Source organism: Ascaphus truei, chromosome 19 (assembly GCF_040206685.1).
Source record: "Ascaphus truei isolate aAscTru1 chromosome 19, aAscTru1.hap1, whole genome shotgun sequence".
In the NCBI taxonomy this organism is placed as follows: Eukaryota; Metazoa; Chordata; class Amphibia; order Anura; family Ascaphidae; genus Ascaphus; species Ascaphus truei.
This window is the reverse complement of record NC_134501.1, coordinates 32074157-32093878: the sequence shown is the minus strand read 5'-3', so window position 1 is coordinate 32093878 and position 19722 is coordinate 32074157. Positions and strand designations below refer to the sequence as shown.

The following is a 19722-nucleotide window of genomic DNA, read 5'->3' as shown; positions in this document are numbered from 1 at the left end:
CAGGTACATACTGGGTATTTGCTCAAATAAAGTGTGTCGGTGCAGTACCTACAAAGTATGTATATTATAATGAAGATGGGTCTTGTTTTGCGGTGTTAAGGGGTGGGGCTATTCACTAAGAAGTAAAGGTGGAAAAATTCCATACTCAATGATTTAATGGTATTTAAGTTGCATTACATGTTATCTTGATCCACTTCTTTTTATTATTAAACATATAGGCAAGGTGGTTATTGCTCTTGCTGGTACGTTGTTGTGGGATATTCTTGGATACTCTGCCATTCATCAATGAATCCTATAGAAAATATGCGATATTATGTGTTCTAATGCAATATTCTGTGCTATAAGCAGGTGCAATAACTTTGGCCACATCTGTATATGTGTGTGACAGGGTGAATGAACGTCACCAGCCATATACCTGGCAAACCTATGTTTAGGATTGCAGTGCAGCAGTGACGAGGTTAAGTTCAGTTGAGAAGGGCTGCTTAATTAGTCTGACCCCAGCTGCATGATCAAGGTGTTTTAAAACCCCCAGGCTGTACACACATGCAGGCTAGCTGGTCAGGAGACAGGACTGAAATACTGAAGAGATTATTGCTATAAGGTCTGTTTTTTTAAAGTACATGTGTGATGAACTGTCAGTGTCCTGCATGCTGAAGAGAAGCTGCCTTGGTTTCTATACTAAAGAGAAGCTATTTTGTTTTTGTCTGCTGAAGAGAAGCTATTTTGTTTTTGTATGCTGAAGAGAAGCTATTTTGTTTTGTGTGCTGTATGTTTTTAAGGCTCAATAAAGAAGCCTTATCAATAGAACCCGCGTGTGTGGTTGCATGTACCCTGCAACATATGGTGTCAGAAGTGCCGGGATTTTGAGAGGCCCCTGCAGTTGAAGGGCCACACACACACACACAAATGAGAAAAATTGAAGAATTTTTTTAAGAGTTTCTGTGCGAGCAGACCAGACAGCAGGGACTGTTATGCAGAAGCAGACCAAACAGCAGGGACTGTTAATGCAGGAGCAGGCCCAACTACTATTGGAACAGCAAACCCAGCTCCTATCCTAGCAGCAGGCAGCACAGGATGAGCAGATGGCCAAGCTGCTGACCCAATTCCAGGGGTCTGCCAGTCCAGAACTTGCGAACAAACCCCCGGTCCTCCTGAGGAAAATGACTCCGAACGAGGATCTAGAGGCTTTTCTACTGACATTTGAAAGGGTTGCCGAAGCTCAGGGCTGGGCTACAGATCGCTTGGCAACTGCTTTGGCCCTGCTCCTCATAGGAGAAGCCCAGGCCTCATATCAGGGCCTCCCAGCAGATCAGGCAATGGACTACCAACAAGTTAAAGCCGCCATACTGGATCGTTTAGGTCTGACCCCAGAGACCTACCGGCAGCAGTTCCGGAACCTGAAGTACACCGCTAACATGAGACCCCGGGTCCTCGCTCAGCGGTTATTGGACGTGTGTACTCGCTGGATACAACCCGAGGAGCGCACAAAGGAGGCAATTCTTGAGCAAGTGGTTTTGGAACAATTCCTACAGATAATACCCCCTTCCGCATGCTCATGGGTAAAACACCATGCTGCTGAATCCCTAGCTTTGGCGGTCCGACTCGTTGAGAACTTCCTTAGGGCCGAGGATCAGGCGAGTGCCCTGGACCCGACGGATCCAACTTCGCCAGCACTTGCGGAGACCCAAAGAGGGAGATTGGAACAACGGGGAAAATACGGCCCCTCCATGCGCAACCGCCAAGTGCCACGAAAGGAGCAGTCCTTCTAACAAGGAAGAAGTCAAAATGCCGGGCACCGCCGAGACCCTCATCCCCTTCCTGATGTCGGCTTGTCGCCAAATGAGAGGAACTTCCGAGGACGTCGCCCACAGGACCCACCAGATGCCTGGTCTCCAGTATCCGATCCAGCGGAGCGCTATCCATGGCCCCCTCCTGTGAGGGAACCCTCTCCATGTTCCGCCTACGGAGAACAAGGCCACTGGCATGTGGACTGTCCACAGATGAATTGTTCCTTCCGCCGGACCGTCGCCTCAGTCTTCACTGGGGAAAATTACAAGCCCTGGCTACTTCCAGCCCAGGTTGGGGGAAAAAACGTCCAGGCCCTTGTAGATTCGGGCTCTGGGAAAACTCTGGTCTTCCAGGAACTGTTACCGCCTAACGTACTACACCGACACACTTTATTCGAGCAAATACCCAGTATGTACCTGGCAGATACCTGGAATGCGCCGCTCCTCACCTCTGACAAGCCCCGTTGCGTTTGCCTTCCCAGCCTGGGTTCATGCCTGGCTGACGGGCGGCTGATCTGTTAAATGATAATGATTAGGATTTAATAGGCTGCAATGCTTCGCGTGTCTACCAGATGGCATAAATTCATGAATTGTAATGCAGTATATATATATATACTGTGCAGTATTGCAGCCAGCGGGAATAAAATGCTTCAATCCCTGCCTGGAAAATACCTCAATGCACTCGGGCAGAAAACAGTCACAAACCTCAATACACCCGGGTATACCCGAATTCGTGGGACTAGCCGAGCTCGAATAAAGTGTGTCGCCAGTGTATGTTCTTTTGACTCTCCATAGAGTATAGAATGTATACACAACGATGTAAAATGGTATCCGACGGCCAAAATCCGGCTACAGGTTAAAGGTCAGGAGACCTACCTCGAAGTAGGAGTCGCTCCTTGGCTCCCTGCCCCCCGTTGTGCTTGGCCGGGACTAGCCTTTCTTTTCGTACCTAATGGCTTCAGTCTCTCACGAGGAGCCTTATTCTATGGCTCAGGAGAACCCTGGCAAACTGTTCCCCTTCTCGGCAGACCTTTTTCCCAGTAGACACCGGGTTCCAAAGACTCGGAAGCAAAGACGTTCTGACAAACAGGACTGGTTGCAGAAATCTGGGTCTCAAGGTTACCATTCTAGTAGCCAGAAGTCACAAGTGATGGCTGGGGATGGCCAGAGGGAGGGGGATATGGGCCCTGGAGATTTACCAGACCTATACCTCCCTGATTCTCGCCAGAGGCAAAGGGAAGACCCAGTCCTTGCTAGACAGTATGATAAGGTGGTAAAAATTGATGAGCAGATATTGAATGCACAGGGGGTGATAGTATTCCCCCATTTTGAATTATCAAATGATATCATGTATAGGGTGAATAGGCATACACAAACAGGGGAGGTCACCAGACAGATATTGGTTCCCAAAGTGTTTGTTAAATCTGTGTTCACTCTAGCCCATACTGTCCCTTGGGGTGGCCACCTTGGCAGGGATAAAACATTGGACCGTATTTCGTCCTGATTCTATTGGCCAGGGATGCATAGTGATATTGCTAAGTTATTTGCGGCATGTCCGGAGTGCCAGCTAACTAGTCCAAAGGGACAAAAAACAGCCCCTTTGGTTCCTCTACCCTTGGTGTCAGTTCCCTTTGAGAGGATTGGGGTAGACTTGGTAGGACCTCTAGAATCTTCTGCGAAAGGACACAGGTTTATTCTTGTAATAGTTGACTATGCAACAAGATATCCTGAGGCGTTCCCCCTGAGAACAGCAACGGCGAAGCAAGTAGCCAACAAGTTGTTGGAGCTGTTCACGGGTTGGACTTCCCCAGGTTATGTTGACAGACCAAGGTTCAAATTTTATGGCTAAACTGATGAAGGATGTCTTAAAATTACTAGAGGTCAAGTCTGTTTGGACATCAGTCTACCATCCACAGACTGACGGATTGGTGGAAAGATTTAACCAAACTCTAAAAGGGATGCTGAGGAAATTTGTAGATTCAGAGAAGAGAGCCTGGGATGACCTTCTCCCCTTTCTGCTGTTTGCAGTGCGGGAAGTTTCCCAGGCCTCCACGGGATTCTCTCCATTTGAACTGTTGTATGGCGCCAACCCCGGGGTATCCTAGACCTCCTAAAGGTGTCCTGGGAGGAACAGCGGTCCCCGTCTAAGAATACCCTGCAATATGTATTGGACCTTAGGACGCGCCTAGAAGTGGTCAGGCATTTTGCTAGGGAGAATCTTAGATCAGCCCAGGACAGTCAGGAGAGACATTACAATCAAAATGCTCATACTGCTGCGGCAGAGTTTATTCGAGCATTTGCCCGTTCTCTGCCGCAGCAGTAACCTGGCGCGCGCCGGAGGGTGCCGGGCGCGCGCCGAAGCAGCGGAAGAGCGCCCTCCGATCGGGGCGCTCTCCCTACCGCTGCCGGGTCCGCCGGGTCCCCCGGAACCCCCTGCCGCCGTCCCGCAATCGCGGGACATCAGGGCTCCCTCGGGGAGCCCTGGACGCGCGTGCAGGGGGCGCTGACACCCGATGACGCGTGACCGCGCATCGGTGACACGCGGCACGCCGAGGGAGTGGGGCTAGCAAGCCGGGGCATCCCCCGGCTTGCGGAACTAGCCCTGCTCGATTTAAACGTGTCGGCAGTGTATGAGAGTTTTTCACCCAGGAGATCAGGTGATGTTGTTGCTACCCAGTTGTGAGAGCAAACTCCTAGCCAAATGGCAGGGCCCATTCGAAGTACTCCGCCGCACGGGTGATGTGGATTACGAGATCGCTCAACCAGGGTCCAGGAAACGTAAACAAATTTACTATGTGAACTTGCTGAAACCCTGGAAGATGCAGCGGTCTCTATTCATCCACCCGGTGGAGGAGGAAACTGACTTGGGTCCTCAGCCCCCACGGGAGAACATCGTGGCTGACGATAAAATCCCAATGGGTAGACAGTTGTCCTCTGAGCAAAAAGGGGACTTGTTAGAAATAATTACACAATTCCATTATGTTTTTCTGATTTGCCAGTGCAAACTAATTTAATTTCACATGTGATTGAGACAGCACCTGGGGTAAAAGTACATTCCCGTCCTTATAGGTTGCCTGAAAGTCATAGGGCCCTGGTAAAGAAGGAGGTACACGAAATGTTACACTTAGGAGTGATTGAGGAATCATGCAGTGAGTGGTGTAGTCCACTAGTTATGGTCCCTAAACCCGATGGGAAGGTAAGATTTTGTGTGGACCTCCGAAAGGTTAATGCGGTATCCAAGTTTGACGCATATCCAATGCCAAGGGTGGACGAGTTAATTGGCGCCCTTGGTAACGCGGAATATATATCCACGCTGGACTTAACAAACGGATACTGGCAAATACCTTTAGAGGAAAAGTCCAAGTGCAAAACAGCCTTTGCCACTCCCATGGGTTTATACCAGTTTGTGACAATGCCATTTGGACTGCATGGAGCCCCAGCCACATTTCAGAGACTCATGGATAAAGTGCTGAGACCCCATAGGGCTTATGCCGCAGCCTACCTAGATGACATTGTCATTTATAGTAAACACTGGTGGGCCCATCTAAATAGGCTGAAAGCGGTCCTCAAATCTCTAAGAGAGGCAGGGCTCATAGCCAACCCTAAGAAATGTGCCTTAGGTAAGGCGGAAACCAAATACTTAGGGTATGCAGTGGGAGGTGGAAAAGTAAGGCCACTAGCCGACAAGGTAGTTGCCCTGAAAGAAGTTCCGACCCCCCCAAACAAAAACGCAGGTACACTCTCTGCTGGGTTTAGCAGGGTACTATCGGCGGTTCATTCCCAACTACTCGGAAGTGGCAGCCCCTTTAACGGACCTCACAAAAAAGTGTGCCCCTACACAAGTGGTATGGTCAAGGGAGTGTCAGAGAGCCTTTGAGGACATAAAAATGTGTCTATCAGAGGGTCCCATCCTTAGAAGCCCAGACTTCAACAGGCCTTTTGTAATGCAAACCGATGCATCAGAGATAAGACTAGGGGCAGTGTTGTCACAACAGTTTGAGGGAGTGGAACATCCGATCCTTTTTCTGAGTAGGAAATTGTTCCCGAGGGAAAAAAACTACGCAGTGATTGAGAAGGAGTGCCTCGCAGTAAAGTGGGCAATAGAGGCTTTCAGGCATTACTTGGCAGGAGTCCATTTTACTCTGGTGACGGACCATGCTCCATTGAAGTGGTTAAATAGTATGAAGGACTCCAATGCTAGATTGACCAGGTGTTATATGGCCCTCCAACCCTTCTCATTTGAGATTCAGCACAGGCCTGGAAAAGAAAATGCAAATGCTGACTTCTTTTCTAGAGAAGGGGTAGACGGTCGGGCTTCAGCAATGCGTGGCCCCAGCCACACACTAACAGGGGAGGAATGTGACAGGGTGAATGAACGTCACCAGCCATATACCTGGCAAACCTATATTTAGGCTTGCAGTGCAGCAGTGACGAGGTTAAGTTTCAGTTGAGAAGGGCTGCTTAATTAGTCTTACCCCAGCTCCCTAATCAAGGTGTTTTAAAACCCCCAGGCTGTACACACATGCAGGCTAGCTGGTCTGGAGACAGGATTGAAATACTGAAGAGATTACTGCTATAAGGTCTGTTTTTCAAAGTACATGTGTGATCAACTGTCTGTGTCCTGCATGCTGAAGAGAAGCTGCCTTGGTTTCTATGCTAAAGAGAAGCTACTTTGTTTTGTCTGCTGAAGAGAAGCTATTTATTTTTGTGTGCTGTATGTTTTTAAGGCTCAATAAAGAAGCCTTTTCAAGAGAACCCGCTTGTGTGGTTGCATGTACCCTGCAACAATGTGGATAACACAAGGCTACATACTGGAAGAGTCCAAAAAGATACTCAAAAGAGAGGTAAAAGTCACATCAATGGGATCTGACCCAATTTGTTGGTACATAGGGCCATATTTACTAAGTGGCATCAGAAAGTGTCTTATTGCCCGGTACTACATGATAATATTTATTTATAACATGTTTTTCCAGGAAGTAATACATTGAGAGTTACCTCTCGTTTTCAAGTATGTCCTGGGCATAGAGTTATGATGACAAATACATAGTTACATAAAGTGAGCAGGGTTATACATTATATACAAGACATTACATGCGCAGTTAGAGATAATATATATTATAGGCGTATGTAACAGTTACAGACCAGATTAACATTTGAGACAGCTTTAGTTTTGAAAGAACTTGGACTGGTGGTGGATGTGAGAGTCTCCGTTAGATTGTTCCAGTTTTGGGATGCATGGTTAGAGAAGGAGGAGCGGCCAAATACTTTGTTGAGCCTTGGGACCATGAACATTTTTTTTGAGTCAGATCTCAATTGATAATTGCTGCATGTGGTAGGGGTGAGGAGCTTGTTCAGATAGACGGTTTGCTTGTCCAGAAAGTATTTAAAGGCAAGACAGGAAAAATGAACTTTGCGCCTAGACTCAAGTGATGACCAGTTTAGTTCTTTGAGCATTTCTCAGTGATGTGTGTTGTAGTTGCATTGGAGGACAAAACGGCATATTGAATTGTAGAGGGTATCAAGTTTGCTAAGGGGAGTTTGGGATGCCGAGACGTGTACTATGTCCCCATAGTCTGTAATTGGCATCAGCATCTGCTGTGCGATGCGCTTTCTGACCAGCAGACTTAGGGCTGTTATATACAGCGTGTGGCCGCGCGTGCACATGCCGCATGCTTTTTGTATGTATACTGTGTGAGTATACAGTGTTGAATATACAGTGTTTGTGTATGTATGTGTAATTTATTATTTATTAAAAAAAAAAAAACATTGGTAGAAATAATATATTTATTACATTTGTGTAGACACACACACACACACACACACACACACACACACACACACACACACACACACACACACACACACACACACACACACATTCAGAGCTGGTAGCAGCGCGAAAAGATGAATTTCCTAAATCTTTGCCGCTGTCTGTCGGCTCCCCTCTCCTTGCCGTGCGCGCAGCCCTTGTATAGAAAGACTAAAATTCCGCGCGCGCGCACGGCCCTATAGAACGTGCCTTAGGGAGTATTTGCTCCTATAAAGTACATCTAGATTAGCATAGGTTTTGGATGTCAGGGTATCAATGTGAAACCCAAATGGTAAAGGGAGTCAAACCATATGCCCAAGTATTTAAAACTAGTGACAGGGGCTAGGATGGTATTAGCATTGGATCTGGAGCTCAAAAATTTAGCCCATATGACCCATACTGGCTATTCATGAGGATGTCTCAATATAAAAATAAAATCATGTTTCCAGAGTATGTTCCTGAACAAAGGACAATAATGTTGTAGGATGTATTTTTAATTCGTCCCTTCACAGCTCTTTTTGTGTTTAATTTTCAAAAGTTGCTTAGTGTTGTATTATTTTCTTTATCGTTGTGTTGTACTAATGATAATGTATATCTATTCTCTGTCCGAATGAAAAATGTCCTTGTACTGCACATGCTTGCAAAAGTGGCTTCTATTATTCTCGAATATGGAGCTTTGGAACATTAACATAATTCAAATAAACACGTACTCTACTACAAGGATAAAGTGGATTTATCTATCCAGTGGCCTTAATAAATTATTTTATCTGAACACCATAATAAAAATGAATTTTCCATAATTTTCCATACTGTATACACTGGCGACACACTTTATTCGAGCACGGCTAGTCCCACGAATTCGGGTATACCTGGGTGTATTGAGGTTTGTGACTGTTTTCTGCCCGAGTGCATTGAGTTATTTTCCGGCAGGGATTGAAGCATTTTATTCCCGTTGGCTGCAATACTGCACACTACATATATATATACTGCATTACAATTCATGAATTTATGCCATCTGGTAGACACGCGAAGCATTGCAGCCTATTAAATCCTAATCATTATCATTTAACAGATCAGCCGCCCATCAGCCAGGCATGAACCCAGGCTGGGAAGGCAAATGCAACGGGGCTTGTCAGAGGTGAGGAGCGGCGCATTCCAGGTATCTGCCAGGTACATACCGGGTATTTGCTCGAATAAAGTGTGTCGGTGCAGTATGTGCAATAGGAAGGTACTGAATTCCTTTTGATAAAATACATGGCATGAGCTATTGTGTGAATAAATTTGCTTTACATACATTAAGTATTTATGTACAAATTGTGCTCAATAAGCCCAAAACCTATTGTCTGAAAGTGTTCATTAACCCAACAAAGACAATGGAAGTCAGCTTTTGAGTCCACCATTAAAACTGTCAACCAAAAAAGTAAGCTGTGACATACGTACTAAAGATATATTTTCTTTATTTCACATTGCCCTAGTAAACAAATATACTGTAGCAGAGAAACAACCCTGTTTTGGACTTTGAATCCCTTTGCCAGTCCATTGTCACTAAATATCTATTTTGTAGCGGCGATGATTGACGAGGGGTAAATGTTTGCTGTGAACTGCTATAAACTGTTCTTTCCTATTGATCTCCCATTTTCTTTCGTCATTCAAAAATCTCAGGTGCCTTGATCCCAGAGATAACCTTTTAGAATCATGGACTAATGATTAATAAATAGTTGACTGAACATTAACAAACAGGGTATCCAGGAAGTTACGTCAACGTTTTTTTAAAATCCAAATTAAATTATTTGTATGCACCATTGAACTCTGTTCAAATGTTACATATTGAATAAGAGCAATACGATAAAAGTTTTGGACATGCCCAGCATTAAATCGTTTCATCCCTTCATTATTTCCTCAAAAAGAATCATTTATTCGCATACCCCATCCACAGTATAGCCTTATAGACTACCTGAGTCCTCAATGAAAGTACATCCTACAGTATCTCTACTATAGGCTGTGAACATTTTGAAAGTAAGTTTCGCATTTTTAAACCTAGTGCTAACTAGTTCAAGCTGCAAACAGTCTCAAATTCCTTGGAAGTTTCACATTAATTCACAAAAATCATCTAAAATCCTTTAAATAAGACACTGTGTGTGCATCTGCCAATTAGCCATGCATGGTTGAAAACCTAATTGCAGGAAATAGGATTTGATAGTGAATTATAACTTTAGCTCAACTCGTAACTGTTGGTGATATACAGCTTTGGATTTATTGATGTCCCATGCCAGCGACCTTGGATATGGAAGGGAGAACAAGAAATGTGCGAATGTCTTCAAATGTGCTTCGCTAAAAGTTTTTGTGAATCTTTTGAAGATTTCGCATTATCTTGGACGTTTTGAGGACTTTCACGTTTGCCAATTTTGGCAATTTCCCCAGATGTTTAAAATATAGGAGTATATAAAGGGTAATTTAACCTTAATTTGGGTTCATGTGAAAAGTCATTGTGAATTTGATTTGGCAAACTTATGAAAAGTTCCCAAGAATGTTAAAAAAAAAGAGAGCAAATTTTGAGAGCAAAAAGAGAGCAAACGTCAGCTAAAAGTTCTCACATCTCTAACTAGAACCAGTGCTACTGTAGCTCAGCACATCCTTGTATATTGTGGTGCGTCTGGTACTACTGTTGGTGTGCTTTAAAATACTCCATAGAGTTTGTGAGTAGCGTATACACATCCCCACTCCCACTGTGGTAATGAGCCTCATTGTGAAGATGCACTGGTACTTTCTATTAGAGTGGTCCTTCGAATGGGCTTTGAGTTTTTGTTTATCAGTGTATACTGTAGGTAGCTAGCAGGGGCATATCCAGGGCAGAGTATGGTCGCTGAAGTGTTTAGATGCTCCCTTACATTAACTAATGTTCCCTCCACTTTTCTGGCATGTATGAAGCAAACCAGAGAAGCAGGGACAGAAGGATGAGGGAAGCATGTCCCATGGTTCAATAGCAATCAGTTGTAGGCACCGCAACATCAGAGGAGGCATCAGACTTGCAACCTGCCTTCCAGGGGATGGTAGTACTCATACCCCATCTACCTCCCCACCTCTTGCTTTAATCTCTTCCTCAACTCTCCCACATCTTGCCTCAACCTCTTTCTCCTCTCGTCTCTTGTTTTAATCCTTTTATCACCCTCCCCCCACCCTCGCCCTACCTCCTGTCTCAACCCCTTCCTCACCTCTTGCCATAACACCTTCCTCACTGGGCTTGTGTTTCATCAATTGTGAAATGATAATTTCATTGAAAGACATTTTATTTCTAATACAAGTTATAAAAGGGGTGTGTGCTGAGCACGGGCATTGTAAGTTAAACTTCTTTGTGTTTTGTCACTAAAATTGTAATTCTACTCTCAAAAGTCTTTCATTCAATTTACAATTTCAGTGACAAAACCCAAAGAAGTTTAACTTACAACGCGCGTGCTCAGCACACACCCCATCTTTATTTCATGCAGTACATGGCATGATGTTTATTCGATGAATATGTCTATAACTTTGCTGTATACTCTGACTGGGAGTAAAATAGAAATGTACAGTAATTCGGCATTCTGAGATCTTTGAAAAAGTGGAATTCTCTCTGAAATATATTCTAACTAATTCCTGGTAAAAAAGGGGGTTTGTCTGGCAGAGTGTATGTTATATAAAAGAGAAGGAAGCTGTAAAGCAGTCATACTCAACGGAGTCCTGCAACCTGATAATCTTTCAAGCAATTATCAAAAGCAAGTATGTTTATTGCACTGCTGTCCAGGTTGTTTTTCTTTGCAAAGATAAAGAGACAAGCACCTATTAGTTGGACTGAGACTGCTATTGACATTTGGAATTCCTATATGCTGTTATTGTAAGGGCTACAATAATTAACTGTTTCTGGACTAAACGAGAATGCAATGTGTGTCCTGCACTGCGCTGTAATACTGAGCATGCTTTGCAATGTCCGTATAGCTGAGAAGTGATTAATGATACCAGAATCTAGTTTGGGAAGGGAATAATAAAAAAAACAGCAACATATTTTAGTATATCAAAGATTCCTCAAAACTCATTAGATTTAGAATAGTTGACATGTTTCATTTGTGTTTGCTTCTGTCATTACTGTGGAGTTAATTTAGTGTCACACTGATACATTAAGGAGACAGCCGAGTCTGCACATGCGTGAGGCGACAGCCACGTCTGTGCATGCACGCGACAACGGCCTCGTATGCACAAGAGCGCGGTGACGGGGCCACGTCTGCACATGCACCGGTAACACCCGACAATGACGTCACTTCCGATACACAGAATTTAGTGCATGCGCACACGGCAACTCCATGAAAGAGATTAATACCAATGCAATTTTTGAAGGATTCAGGGCCAAAAAAATATTAACTTTGAGGCGATTTTATTTTTAACATTTATCATGATCTTCTGGATCAAAATACTGGAAATACAGGCATACTCCGGTTTAAGGACACTCACTTTAAGTACACTCGCACGTAAGGACATATCACCCAATAGGCAAATGGCAGCTCACGCATGCGCCTGTCAGCACGTCCTGAACAGCAAACCGGCTCCCAACCTGTACCGAAGCTGTGCGCAAGCGGTGAGACTATAGAGCCTGTTACAGATGCCTTATTTACATCAGTTATGCACGTATATGACGATTGCAGTACAGTACATGCATCGATAAGTGGGGAAAAGGTAGTGCTTCACTTTAAGTACATTTTCACTTTACATTACATGCTCTGGGCCCATTGCGTACGTTAATGCGGGGTATGCCTGTACAAATATAGGATAAGTATCTATCGTCTAAATTTAACATAGGTTGAACTCAATGGACATACTGTATGTCTTTTTTCAACCTCATCTACTATGTAACTATGTAATGAAAAATGTTTTTAATGCATAACAGAAAACAATTGGCATGTTCTGAAAGGGTCATGCTTAGTGTCAGTGTGTCATGCAGGTAAATTTCACTGTCTGTGTATATATAATGCATGTTATACTCAGTGGGGCCTATTCTAGTACCTTCAATAAAATCAATGCCAAATCAAACGTACAGTAGGGACATATATAGTTGTCTCCATCTCTCAGTTCCCATGTTCGTCTACTGGGTGTGCTGCTGCTTCTGTTTGCTCTGATATTTCCTCTGTCTGTCATCTCTTAGTTCTCCTTGAGAAAGTGCAGTTGTTGCTTGAAACGCGTTGGAGGAGGTTCTTCTTTGTCTGTGGATGTAGTATGCATTTTAAGTAGTTTAATAAAGAGTTTTTTTACCTAGCTTTTTGCTGGTGAGTTCGGCTCATACATGGGGCGGCTTTTCTTCTGATCATCAACCTTGCTCCTGTGGTTACCGGTCTTCTGACTTTTCCTGCCTTTATAGTTTCCTTTCTTCTGATTACTTTTGCCGTTGTTTTATGTTCTAAGACTCATTCATGCCTAAGCTTTTTTTCTGCCTATGCCTGTTTTGCCATAGCCTGTTCCTGCCTTAGTCAGTGTTAATAAAACGCCCTTGCTTGTAATTAGTCGTGTCCCATTTTGTTCCTGTGCCATTTCCCTGCTAATGTCCCAGTACCTGCCATAGCCCCCCACACCCCCTCTGTTTCTGTGGATTCTGTGTTCCTGCCTTGGACCCCTACCTGTGACTCTGACTTAGCCCTCACCTGTGCTCTGCAGTTCTGGCCACTGAGGTCCAATCCTGCACCTTGAGTCCCCTGGCAACTGCATTAGCACAAATTCAGGTGCCTCCAGCGGTGAGAAGCACGAATCACTAAGTTTGGTACCCCACCACCAAGACAAAATGCCCTACTTTCGGCAAAATCCTGGCTACGCCCCTAGTAGCTTGTCATCCAAGGTGTGCTATGGGAAAATACAGATGGTGTAATTAGTTTAATAATTGTTCATAAAATATTTTGGATTACTTTAAAAAAAAAAAAAATATAGGGCTTTATAATTATACTTATCTATAAGAACTGGTGTTTGAGAGCATTCTATGTATGCTTATACCTGTAAAGGGTGCTCACCACAAACAGGACGGGACTGCAAGGCTGAGGTGGGGATGTTAGAATACACCGACCAACAACAGCGTAACCACGTCCGGATTGCCTAGTTGTAGTCGTGTAGCCAGGGTAGGAGAGGTAAGCATGGTCATGATAATCACCGTGGTCTGGGGTTGGAGAAGTCGGATGTTCGTGGTACTCGCCATGGTCTGGGGTTGGAGAAGTCGAATGGTCATTGTGCGTAGCCGGGGTCCAGGTGTACAGAAGTTGAGAGTCCAAATACAAGCTAAGGTCAAGGGTCAGAGAAGGCAGAGGTCCAGGTAGAAGCATAGGTCAGGTTCAATAAAAAGGCAGCAGGCAGGAATCACAAGGCAAGGCAGCAGGATGCTTGAGGCAAGCACTAGTTACATAAACAAAGGTTATGCTCAGCCAACTTGGAACAGGAATGGCTGAGCATACAAAGGAGGAGCAGCCAATGGTAGGGCTGCACCAGACTGTGACTGTGATTACACACACTCAGTGCATTGATAGGCAGGGGCGGAGTGTGCCACAGGTGTGGGGTAATAGGAGGTCATATGAGGTAAAAGGTTTTAAACCCATGCGTGTCCCTGGTAATGCGACGCCGGCGTGTAGGTGCGCGAGGGAGATTCTCCGTGGCGTCACGGGATGCATCACAGAGGCGGGGACTAAGCCTGATCCGTGCGGTGTCTTCACGCCTGGCCACACAGCACCCGTGCGCAACCCCGGTGTGAGGTGCGTCACCCGTCTCGTCACTGGATGCATCACGGGGGCGGGACCGAAGCCCAATCCTTACAATACCATAATCTCACTGACACTTGTATAAGTGAAGAATGCCTAATGGCCAATCACCATCAGCATCATGTCAATGAACGTGTCATTCAGGAAATTGTCCCTGATCAGCAAAACGATATCCTTTGTATTCAATGAACTAACAGTCTTGCTTGCAAAATATGTGTTGCCCTTGTATGGCAATTAATATGATATTACTTAATAGTAGGCAGTAGTATAGTGACTACGACTTTGCATTATTTTCTGGCTCAGTAAGAGATGTGAGAAGCGGTACCAGTTTACTTTGTAAACAATGTTGCAATTTCCCCCCATAATCATTTCTAAAGACAATGACTGCATGTCCCCTCCCTTGCTTTTGGGATTCTAACTGTCCTTCCAACATCATAAAATATTTTGCATATCCTAAAGGATAGAAAATAATATACAATGCAGTTTTCAGTACACTTACCATTTGAATGGCTATACTCTAAAGATATATAATTGAAAACAATCTGAAAATTAAATGAATGAAAGTCATTAAAAATAGTCTAAAGAATGGTCAAATATCAATATTCATATCCCTTTCACCAGGTATAGATGTGTATATTTCTATGTTATGTGAGCTTATACATGACAGCAATACCAGCACAGAGATTAGCAGCACTATCCACGGTTACAGACATCTAATTATTAATTGATTCAACAACGCTCTCTCACTTTTAAGTTGATTTACTTTAGTGTTGGTTTAAGGACCAGATCCACACAGCGGTTAAATCAGGGCTCATAACGTGACATTACCTACTGTAAAACAGAAACTAACGTATGTACTAACTCGTAACGCATGAGTTTACATGGTTCAAACCAATGTATGAACTACATATCCTGTGAATTGGATTACCATCATGTTGCTGTAGCATAACGTGATGTTATTCCAGTCTTCACGTTACTACTATCCTGACCCTGAAATAGGAGCGGGAAAGGACGCTACGTTAGTTGAATCATGTCTCACAGTGGTGGTGTTACAGCTATCCAGACTCTGTGAAAGCCCTATTTCAGGGTCATGGTGCCAGTTTTAGCTCTAACCTATTTAATGTAAAGTTAAGTCCCTGTGTTACCCTTAACAGAACACAAAACCCCAGCAAGCTCTTTTTGGGATCCCCTGAACCCCCACACAATATATATGTATATAAGTGTCAAGATGGAGTGCTATTGTCGTGGCTCGCAAGCTTACAACGCTTTGGCCAAAGGGTTAAACTAAATGGCCCTTTTTCAAGAGAATATATAAGTATTTTACTGTGTATTTTTGTCATGTTGGATGTAGCATTGGGCTTCTCTGTCATCCCCTGTGTTACCCTTAACAGACTTTTGTGACTATGCAATGTTATAAACGCCTCATTTGTATACCATGTGCATTTCATTTTTACCAACGTCTAATATAGTTAAAGCTACACTCTTTACAGGAGAAGACATCGCATAACGTTCTGTCCTTTGAAGATACACAATACACTGTTAGTCTTAACATGGCGTTAGGTTAACATCACCCTAAGAGACATTACAGAGCTGTGTGGATTTTGCCTTTGTGTTTTTCCCTGTTGCTGTTTATCTCTCAGGCACTTTAACATATTTTTTAAATTCTATTTAGTTCTATTCTAATGTAGCAAGCATTTTTGTTTCTATAGAAACCATTTACAAAGTCACACCCTCTTCCTCTTCTGAAACAGGCTCTGGCATTTGAGCCCTGCCCTCTCTCTGGCATTGCACCAATTGTATCTAGTAACAGCCTGGTCACATGATCTTCCACGCAGAACTTTGCATCGTGGGTACTGTTTTGCAGCAATAACTGAATTAAATAACACCACGCAAAGCGATCGATTACAGGAGAACGGATTGATCTGCAACTTGGCTAATCACTTGTCAGTGTGCAGATTGTATTGATGAACATATTGAATAGATTTGCTTTCGTTTTTTTTTTTTTTAAACGGCATCTTGAAGCTCCCTAGAAATTTTAGTTCCACATCACCTGCTCTACAATTCTCAGTAAGCCAGTGTTGTGTCTTTTGGGGATAATGATTTACTTTATTTTGAGTGTTTATGGTGAGGATAAGCATGATCAAGGCATGGTTTTAATGTTGCATGTTTGTAGCTTGAGTATGAGATTTGATATGTAGAGTGTGTAGAAGAGTAAAAATGTGAAAGTAGGTTAGTTTTGTTCAAGCACCATGGAAACCCCAAAAATATTCAACAAAATTCTGTATTACCCTTTAAAACAGGTACCTCCAACAGGAAACTGCCCAGGCCAAGGTGATATTATGTAGTGCATTGCAAAAACATACAAATAGGGCATACCAAAAGGAAACGGTAGAAAGAAAGTCTACATTTATTACAACATGATACTGTATAATCCAATGTTTGGCTCATTATCCCCTACGGCTAATATAGCATGGAAGATGGCTTCCAAAGGTTAGTAGGGGGCTTGCAAACATCTCCACAATCCAGGGCTTTAACTTTGTAAATGAGCATGTGTGCGTCTGTGTGTATCGCTGTGAGTGTGTGAGTGCACTTCTGCAGATATGTGTATATCATTATTATGTATCAGTGTCTTACAGATGTAGCAAGTCTTATTGTCCCCATGACCTCGATATGGCAGCCACGAGAACACTTTGCTGTCCAAGGCTCGTCTGAGACTCGGCTACGGTCAGCCGGCATAATTATTGTGCGGTTATTTCTGCTATTGCAGTTCAGTAGGTGTGGCCGGCAGGTGGCGCACTGAATATCTTTGAGCCACAGATTGCAAATAAATGCCGGGGATTTACACTCTGTAGTTTTGCGGCACCAAGAAAAGTAAGTCTGGCTACATCTGTAGCTTAGACTTGGGCTATGGCCCCGGTGTTGGCTGCTGCATGCGCGCCTGGTGTCCTGGCGGCACGTGCATGTTTGAAAGCCACGATCGGCGGTCTGTGCTGGAGCTGCAGGGGGAAAACTGGGGAGGGGTGGGGGAATCGGGATTGGGGGCAGGGGTGAAACAGGTTGGGGGGGAAACGGGTGGGGGAGAAACAGGAGGGGGGAAAGGGTGGCGGGGGCGCAGCCATGATGTCACGCGGGTGGTTTGTCCTCATTGGCTGAACCGCTGCCGTGACGTAGCCAACGCTCCATCTCCACTAGCAAAGACAAAATTCTTGTCTTTGCTAAAATGTGGCTGTGCATTGCGCATTGTGCCACGGCGCGCAGGCAGCTACTGGGGCCGACCCCATGGAGGGCCGTACCTTCTGTGCGCCGTGCACGCCGTCGCAGCCGCAGACACCGGGGACTCAGCCTTAATGTATTTGTGTGTTTGTCTGGGTTTCAGAGTCTATATGTTATTAATGTGTGTGTAGTGTGTATGTATCACGTGCTGATATTATGGGTCAGCAGCTACAAATGGCAGAAGGTGGCGTTAAAATGTATGCTTACAATATTGCTCTGCCTGACTCCCTTGTACTGTGCGATACATCAAGATATAAAATATAATACCCAATTAAATATGCAGAATTATTAAGCACTGATTAGCTGTGGCACTCATGTGTCTTTTTTCCTATATTTACAATGTTCTACAGTACCAGGATGCTTTGGAAACCAACTAGAAGCCAAACTGGACAAAGAAGAGTCTGTGAACTGGATGTGCTATCTAAAGACTGACGATTACTTCACAGTGTGGTTGAACCTGAACATGTTCCTGCCCCTAGGAGTAGACTGCTGGATAGATAATATCAGGTATAATGGTTTAGTATAACATGACAAATGTTGAATGGGAAATAATCTAGATCTGACATAAGATTGTCTTTCAAAGTAATGTACTTGGTAGAATAGAAGGAGCATACTCCCAAAATGCTATTGTCAGTGTAAATGTGAGTGTGCAACGGCTCTGATTGTCACAACCTTTTTTGTTATTAAAAGTAATTAAATATTCTAGATAATTAGTCAAGCAAAGAATTTCTGATACCAAATCCACTGACTCAGATAGGAAGGTCTTCCCCAGAGACAAATAATGCAGGACCTTTGGACCCAGGAAGTCACTCTGTTCCCGCACAGAAACACCCCCAGAATAGTACACAACAACATATTATGGGTAGAAATGGTGACAGCTTTTAATAATCTGAAACCATAATAGGATTCTTAACCTGGACATGATCACTTTACCATCCTTTCTGATTGCCAGTCCAACCATTCTAGCTCACCGCTGTACCTGACTCAGTGATTTACACAGAGCACTAAACAATAACCACCTGGAAAGACACACTTAAACACGGTTAAGTTCCAATCACTTGGGCCTAGCTGACCAGTCCCCCCCTAAGATGCCAAAAAAGAGACATATTTATTTAACCACCCTTTATTTTTAACTGTATTTAATTTACTTTGTTTGTAATCTTTATCCTCATTCTTATAAAATTATATATAATACCCACTCTTTTAAAAAAATATACAAATTATACAATATAATGTACAAACAAGAATACAACCAATCACCCTTTACAAGCAACTCATAATAACCCAAACTTAGGTAGGGTAGGTGGGTCTTGTGTTAGTTTGCCAGAGGGAAGAGAGAGGGGAGTCACACAGGCTTCAACTCTAGATAGACCCATTTGCTGTCTCAACCTTTTCTTTGCTATCCCAAACTCCCACCTCTACTTCCCTACCCATTACAACCTTATTGGATCATATCATTTTCCGGCAGTAGAGCAACCTGTTTAACAATTGTATAGTAAATTCAAAGAACAGTGTGCATAGTTCATCAAGTTGATTTAAAATAATCAAATATAGTTTAGCCTATATTCACCTATTCTCCTAGCCCAGGGGTCTCCAACCCTGTCCTCAAGAGCCGCACACAGGCCAGCTTTTATGGATAGCCCTGTTTCAGCACAGGTGGCTCAATCAGTGCCTCAGTGCTTGACTGGGACACTGATTGAGCCACCTGTGCTGAAACAGGGATATCCATAAAAGCTGGCCTGTGTGCGGCTCTTGAGGACAGGTTTGGAGACCCCTGTCCTAGACCCTCCACAATCTTGCTTCCGCACTGCTCACTCCATTGAAACAGCCCTCACTAAAAGAACTAACGACCTCCATGCTGCAAAGACAAAGGTCACTATACTCTGCTCATATTGTTCGACCTCTCTGCAGCCTTTGATACTGTGGACCACTCACTTCTTCTTCACATTCTCCATACTCTTGGTATCCGTAACAAACCAATATCCTGGATTTACTCTTATGTCTCCCATCGTACTTTCACTGTCTCATTTGACAAAACCTCCTCCTCAATCGATCTCTCTGTGGTGGAACCCCATGGGCCTGCCCTGGGACCTCTTCT

At 44.0% G+C, this 19722-nt stretch overlaps 1 protein-coding gene across 1 annotated transcript in view; it reads left to right on the top strand.

The window, feature by feature from the left end:
- LCAT (lecithin-cholesterol acyltransferase) overlaps positions 1 to 19722 on the top strand; it is a 79838-nt gene that overhangs the window by 16494 nt on the left and 43622 nt on the right. Inside the window, exon 2 of the mRNA XM_075577092.1 lies at positions 17975 to 18131. Coding sequence (XP_075433207.1) covers positions 17975 to 18131 — 157 coding nt within the window. The remainder of the gene's footprint in view (positions 1 to 17974; positions 18132 to 19722) is intronic.